Consider the following 7,749-nt stretch of genomic DNA (forward strand, 5'->3'; position numbering starts at 1 on the left):
TCGAACTCCTGAGCTCAAGCAATCTGCCCGCCTCAGCCTCCCAAAGTGCAGGGATTACAGGCATGGGCCATTTGGTTTTGTTTTCTACGAAGCTTTGCTCCACTGAACGAAGCAGAAGTGTTTACAGAGAACATCCAAGTTGACTATGAGCGACTCCGTTAGATCCTTGAGACCCTGACTGTCTCAGGGATGAATGACTTGGCTTGAGAAGCAACAGAAGCCCGCTGAAGATGGCTTGAGGATAACTGAACGCAAAGGAATTTGATGGATCTGATGGAATTTTCACAGAACAGTATAGGTTTCCGTGGGAAGCTGGGACCAGAATGGCATCTCTGACCCCTGGCTCTGTATGGTTTTTCTCCCTTTTTGTTCCCACTAGACACAGACCATACATGGAATCAGAAAACCAAACCGAAATCTCAGAATTCTTCCTCCAGGGACTCTCAGAAAAGCCCGAGCATCAGACCCTCCTCTTCACAATGTTCCTCTCCACATACCTGCTCACCATCATTGGAAATGCCCTCATTATCCTGGCCATCATCACGGACTCTCACCTCCACACACCTGCTCACCATCATTGGAAATGCCCTCATTATCCTGGCCATCATCACGGACTCTCACCTCCACACACCCATGTATTTCTTCCTCTTCAACCTCTCACTCGTTGACATGCTATTATCCTCCACCACTGTCCCCAAGATGCTAGTGAACATCCAGACTCAGAGCAGAGCCATCCCCTTTGCGGGCTGCCTCACCCAGATGTATGCCTTCCACCTGTTCGGGACCATGGACAGCTTTCTCCTGGCAGTAATGGCCATCGACTGCTTTGTGGCCATTGTCCACCCACTGCGTTACTTGGTTCTCATGTGCCCCTGTGTCTGTGGGCTGCTGCTGGGGGCATCATGGCTGATCACCAACCTCCAGTCTCTCATACACACACGCCTCATGGCTCAACTGACCTTCTGCGCCAGCTCTGAAATCTCCCACTTCTTCTGTGACCTCATGCCCCTGCTGAAGCTCTCCTGCTCAGACACGCACACCAAGGAGCCAGTGATCTTTGCTTTTGGCATTGTCATGGGCACCAGCCCACTCTCCTGCATCCTCCTCTCATACATCTGCATTTTCTGGACAGTCTTTAAGATCCCTTCTACTCAGGGCAAGTGGAAAGCCTTCTCCATCTGTGGCTCACACCTCACTGTGGTGTCACTGTTCTATGGGACCGTCTTTGCTGTGTACTTACAGCCCACATCCCCCAGCTCCTCCCAGAAGGACAAGGCAGCCGCCCTAATGTGTGGAGTGGTCATCCCCATGCTCAAGCCCTTTATCTACAGCCTACGGAACAAGGACATGAAGGCAGCCCTGGGGAAGCTCATCGGCAAAGTGGCCGTCCCCTGTCCTAGGCCAGAACAGTTATTGGATGTTTATCATATTGCAGGATCACTGTTGGGTGCTAGGGACACAGAGATGCATCCCATCCCCTACCCTGGAGGAGTTCAGAGTCTAGCTGGGAACAGAGACACGGAATAAATCCTTCCAGTACAACACGATAAATGTGTCATAAAGAGATGAACAAAGTGTATGAGCACCCACAGGAAAGGTGTGCATTTTCCCCAGGATTTATCTTCCCCATAAAGATCAGAATAGCAAGGATCAAAGTGGCCTGAAATTAGCCTCCTGGGGGATCAGGCTTTTAGGATTGCTATGTGGATAAGAGTAGTTGAAAACAAGAGATGTAGCTACACTCATTTTAGTATTGACAACGGCCAGGCGTGGAGGCTCAAGCCTGTGATCCCAGCATTTTGGGAGGCCAAGGTGGAAGGATGGCTTGAGGCCAGGAGTTTGAGACCAGCCTGGGCAACATACAGAGACCCTATCTCCACATACACAAAAAAATCACTTTAGCAAGACATGGTGGTGCACACCTGTAGTCTCAGCTATTCAGGAGGCTGAGGCAGGCGGATCGTTTGAGCCCAGGAGTTCAACGTTGCAGTGAGCTATGACTGCACCACTGCATTTCAGCAGCTTGGGAAACTGAGCAAGATCTGTCATTCATAGGTAGATAGATGATAGATAGATAGATAGATAGATGATAGATAGATAGATAGATAGATAGATAGATAGATAGATAGATAGGATAAGATAAGATAGGTAGATAGGGTGGATAGATAAGATATGTAGATAGATAGATAGATAGATAGATAGATAGATAGATAGATAGATAGATACATAGATAGATAGATACATAGATACATAGATACATAGATAGATACATAGATAGGTACATAGATAGATAGGATAGATAGGTAGGTAGGTAGGTCAACTGATCGATAGATCAATCTACGGACAGATAGATGATTGATTGATAGATAGATGATACAGGTAGATAGATGATAGATAGATAGATCTATCTATCGACAGACAGATAGATGATTGATTGATAGATGATACAGGTAGATAGATGATAGATAGATAGATCTATCTATCGACAGACAGATAGATGATTGATAGATGATACAGGTAGATAGATGATAGATAGATAGATCTATCTATCGACAGACAGATAGATCTATCTATCGACAGACAGATAGATGATTGATTGATAGATAGATGATACAGGTAGATAGATAGATAGATAGATAGATAGATAGATCAGTCGATCGATTGATAGATCAATCGATCAATAGATAGATGATAGATAGATATGTAGATAGACAGATAGATAGATACATAGATAGATAGGATAGATAGGTAGGTAGGTAGGTAAGTAGGTAGTTAGGTAGTTAGGTAGGTAGGTCAACCAATCGATAGAACAGTCTATCGACAGACAGATAGATGATTGATTGATTGATTGATTGATAGATGATATAGGTAGATAGATGATAGATAGATGGATAGATAGATGGATAGACAGGTGAGATAAGTAGGTAGGTAGGTAGGTCAGTCGATCGACTGATAGATCAATCGATCAATAGATAGATGATAGATAGATAGGTAGATAGATAGATAGATAGATAGATAGATAGATAGATAGATAGATACAGAGAGCCCATGTATTAGCCAGTGTTTCCTAAGTGTTGTGGAAGAACTTTGAAAATATTTGCAAGTGAGATTAGCTCACGTGCTGTTCGCTTAGTCGGCCAGCAAGCCTCAGCCTCCTGGGGGATCTTGAGACCTCCACTTGTAGCTATGACTGTGGTTGGGGCTTACTTTCTCAACTCCCAACAGGCTTCCTGTCTCCCCACAACCCCCAGTCAAGGGCACTCTGATGCAGATGGTCAATCAATCGTAGTTTGGGAACACAGACCCTAGCGTAGTTCCAAAATCTATGTGTTTCCTGTGACATCCATCGCCTGACTCTGAACCCAGTATGATTCTACATGCAGGGTCAGCCACAGCAGATCAGGTGGCCCAGGGCGCTTAAAAAGTTAGTGTTGTGGGTTGAACTGTGCCTCCCAAAAAAAGATACGTGGGAGGCCAGGCACAGTAGCTCACACCTGTAAACTCTAGCACTTTCGGAGGTTGAGCAGGGAGAATCATTTGAAGCTAGGAGTTCAGGACCAGCCTGAACAACATAGTGAGATCTCATCACTACAAAAAATAAAAATGAAAAAAGAAAAAATTACTTGGGTGTGGTGGCGTGCACCTGTCATCTTAGTTACTCGGGAGGCTGAGGCAGGAGGATCTCTTGAGCCAAGGAGGTCGAGGCTGCAGTGATATATGTTCCTGCCACTGCACTCCAGCCTGGGAAACAGAGCAAGGCCCTGTCTGTAAAAGTAATAATAATAAAATAAAAAAGATATGTTGAAGTCCAAACCCCAAGGACCTCAGAATGTGACCATATTTGAAGATAGATTGTTTACAGAGGTCATTAGTTTACAGTAAGGTCATTAGGGTGGTCCCTAATCTGATATGACTGGCGTCCTTATGAAAAGGGGAGATTTGGACACAGGCACCCACACACAGGGAGAACTCCACGTGAAGATGGAAGCAGAGATTGGGGTGATGCTCCTACAAGCCAAGGAGTGCCAGGGACTGCTGCAAACCACCAGAAGCCAGGAGAGGCGTGGAACAGGCTATCCCTCTCAGCTCTCAGAAGGAACCAAGGAGTCAAAGCTGCTGACAACTGATCTATCTTTTTTCTTTTTTCTTTTCTTTTTTTTTTTTTTTTTTTTTTTTTGAGATGGATTCTTGCTCTGTCATCCCGGCTGGATGCAGTGGCACGATCTTGGCTCACTGCAACCTCCACCTCCCAGGTTCAAGCAATTCTCCTGCCTCAGCCTCCCAAGTAGCTGGGATGATAGGTGTCCACCACCACGCCCAGCTAATTTTGTGTTTTTAGTAGAGGTGGGATTTCACCATGTTGGCCAGACTGGTCTTGAACTCCTGGCCTCCAGTGATCTGCCCACCTCAGCCTCCCAAAGTGCTGGGATTACAGGCGTGGGCCACTGCACCTGGCCCATCACCTTGATCTCAGACTCCTAACCTCCAGAACTGTAAGACGATAGATTTCTATTGTTTAAGTCACCTAGTTGATGGTACTTCTTAAATTTTTTTTCTCTTAGAGAGAGACAGGATCTACTGTGTCACCCAGGCTGGAGTACAGTGGTGCAATCATAGCTAAAGTGCAACCTCACCTCAAACTCCTGGGCTCAAGCAATCCTCCCGCCTCAGCCTCCTGAGTAGTTGGGACTACAGGCCCATGCCACTGCAACCAGCTATATATATTTGTAGAGACAGGGTCTCCCTATGTTGCCCAGGCTGGTCTCAAGCGATCTGCCCTCCTCGGCTTCCCAAAGTGCTGGGATTGCAGGTGTAAGCCACCACACTTGGCCTGATTTGTGGTACTTTGTTACGACATTGCTAGAGAACAAATACAGTTAGTTTAAGAAATGTCAGCAGCCTACAAAGCCTGTGTCCCAGTACATCCTCTCAAGTTTACGATTGATCATGTGTTCTGGTCAAGGGACCCTGAGTTAGAACTGGAGAAAAGGATGAAGGATTTAAATTGCATGGATTCGCTTACTGGGTATCAGCGTGATGACAATAATGATGATGACAACCGAGATTTATTATCTGAACAATGCTAACTCCTTTATACGCACAATCTCAGTAAGTGTTAAGCAAGAGCCCTACAAGGTAGGTGCAGAAGTAATTGTGGTTTTGCCACTGAAAGTAATGGCAGGCCGCACACGGTGGCTCATGCCTGTATTCTCAGCACTTTGGGAGGCCGAGGCGGGCAGATCACAAGGTCAGGAGATTGAGATCATCCCAGCCAACATGGTGAAACCCCATCTCTACTAAAAATACAAAAATTTGGCCAGGCGCAGTGGCTCACACCTGTAATCCCAGCACTTTGGGAGGCCGAGGCGGGCGGATCATGAGGTCAGGAGATCAAGACCATCCTGGCTGACATGGTGAAACCCCATCTCTACTAAAAACACAAAAAATTAGCCGGGCGTGGTGGTGGGCGCCTGTAGTCCCAGCTACTCTGGAGGCTGAGGCAGGAGAATGGCGTGAACCCGGGAGGCGGAGCTTGCAATGAGCCTAGACCACACCACTGCACCCCAGCCTGGGTGACAGAGCGAGACTCCGCCTCAATTAAAAAATATATATAAAAATTAGCCAGGCATGGTGGTGCACACCTGTAGTCCCAGCTACTTGGGAGGCTGAGGCAGGAGAATGGCGTGAACCTGGGAGGCGGAGGTTGCAGTGAGCCGAGATCGTGCCGCTGCACTCCAGCCTAGCGACAGAGCGAGACTCCATCTCAAAAAAAAAAAAAAGAAAGAAGGAAAGCAATGGCAAACAGCAATTACTTTTGCACCAACCTAATAGTATAACACCTTTTTTTCACAGAGGGGAAAGTTAAAGCTTGAAAGGTAAAGCTGGCAATAAGTGGTAGCCGAGGTTCAAACAGCAAACCCATCCTAGAGGGCCAGACCTTGATGAGAACATGATGTTGTTTAGAATTCAGAGTCCAGAGAAGAAACCTGCAGATTACAGCCCAAGGCCAAATCCTGCCTGTGATCTGTTTTTACATGGCCTGCAGAGCTAAGAAATTTTAACATTTTTAAATGGTTGGAAAAAAAATAAAAGAACAATATTGCCGGGCACGGTGGCTCACGCCTGTAATCCCAGCACTTTGGGAGGCCGAGGTGTGCAGACCACCTGAAGTCAGGAGTTCGAGACCAGCCTGGCCAACATGGTGAAACCCCATCTCTACTCAAAATCCATAATTTGCCAGGTGTGGTGGTGGGCACCTGTAATCCCAGCTACTTGGGAGGCTGAGGCAGGAGAATCACTTGAACCCGGGAAGCGGAGGTTGCAGTGAGCCAAGATGATGCCACTGTACTCCAGCCTGGGCGATAGAGCAGGACTCCATCAAGAAGAAGAAGAAGGAGAAGGAGGAGGAGGGGGAAGAGGGGCAGTAGGGGGAAGAGGGGGAGGAGGAGGAAGAGGGGGAGGAGGGGGAAGAAGGGGAGGAGGAGGAAGGGGGAGGAGAGGGAGGAGGGGGAGGAGAGGGAGGAGGGGGAGGAGGGGGAGGAGGGGGAGGAGGGGGAGAAGGGAGGGGGAGGACTACTTCTTCTGGAATAGAATAGATTCTGGATACTAGAAAAAGAAAAAGGAAAAAAATTAATTTTAAAAAAGAAGAAGATTCTATGACAGATTAAAAGTATATGAAATTCTGGCTGGGTACAGTGGCTCATGCCTATAATCCCAGTGCTATGGAAGGCTGGAGGGGGAGGATCGCTAGAGTCCAGGAGTTTGAGACCAGCCTGGGCAACACAGTGAAATCCCATCTCTATAAAAATTAACAAATTCACCAGGTGCGGTGGTGTGCACCTGTAGTCCCAGCTACCCACGAGGCTGAAGCTAGAGGATCGCACACCCAGAAGTTCAAGGCTGCAGTGAGCTGTGATTGCACCACTACACTTCAGCCTGAGCAACAGAGCGAAACCCTGTCTCAAAAAAAAAAAAAAAAAATTACTGTTTGTCCCTTTACCAAGCAAGTTTAATGACTTATTTTCTACAGAAAAACTGGAGCCTGCTACCCAAAGTGATACATGAACCAGAAGAATCATCGTGCTTGTTAGAATGAAGGCTCATACTCTGTCCCACACCTACTGATCATAATTCCCCAGGACATTCATATGATCCTTAAAGTTTGAACATCACCGCAGGCAGGTGCAGTGGAGTGCACCTGAAGTCCCAGCTATTAAGGAGGCTTAACGGAGGATCGCTTGAGCCCGGGAGTGCGAGTCCAGCCTGGGCAGAATAATGAGACTCTTGTCTTTAAGAAAAAAAAAAGCCGGGGGCAGTGGCTCACGCCTGTAATCCCAGCACTTTGGGAGGCTGAGGCGGGCGGATCACGAGGTCAGGAGATCGAGACCATCCTGGCTAACGCGGTGAAACCCCGTCTCCACTAAAAATACAAAAAATTAGCCAGGCGTGGTGGCGGGCGTCTGTAGTCCCAGCTACTCGGGAGGCTGAGGCAGGAGAATGGCATGAACCCGGGAGGCGGTGTTTGCAGTGAGCCAAGATCGCGCCACTGCACTCCAGCCTGGGTGACAGAGCGAGACGCCATCTCAAAAAAAAAAAAAAAGTTTGCAATTTAAAAGTTTGAGCATCACTGGGCTAGATGGGGGACCTGTAGATAACCGGGACCCAACTAGGCTTTAGGTACAGAGATACAGGAGAACCAGATTTGGGGTGCCGCTCTAGCCACTGTGTCCGGAAGGGAACCTTCCCAAC

The 7,749-nt window shown here is 47.4% G+C and overlaps 1 protein-coding gene across 1 annotated transcript; it reads left to right on the forward strand.

The window, feature by feature from the left end:
- The first annotated feature begins 392 nt into the window (after positions 1-392).
- OR1I1 (olfactory receptor family 1 subfamily I member 1) lies at positions 393-1,581 on the forward strand. The gene is made up of 2 exons (XM_055235552.2): positions 393-493; positions 561-1,581. Exons 1-2 carry the CDS (start codon positions 393-395, stop codon positions 1,525-1,527), a joined length of 1,068 nt encoding a protein of 355 aa, XP_055091527.1. The 3' UTR covers positions 1,528-1,581.
- Positions 1,582-7,749: the final 6,168 nt, after the last annotated feature.

The sequence above is a fragment of the Symphalangus syndactylus genome, chromosome 13 (genome assembly GCF_028878055.3).
Source record: "Symphalangus syndactylus isolate Jambi chromosome 13, NHGRI_mSymSyn1-v2.1_pri, whole genome shotgun sequence".
NCBI classification, from domain to species: Eukaryota; Metazoa; Chordata; class Mammalia; order Primates; family Hylobatidae; genus Symphalangus; species Symphalangus syndactylus.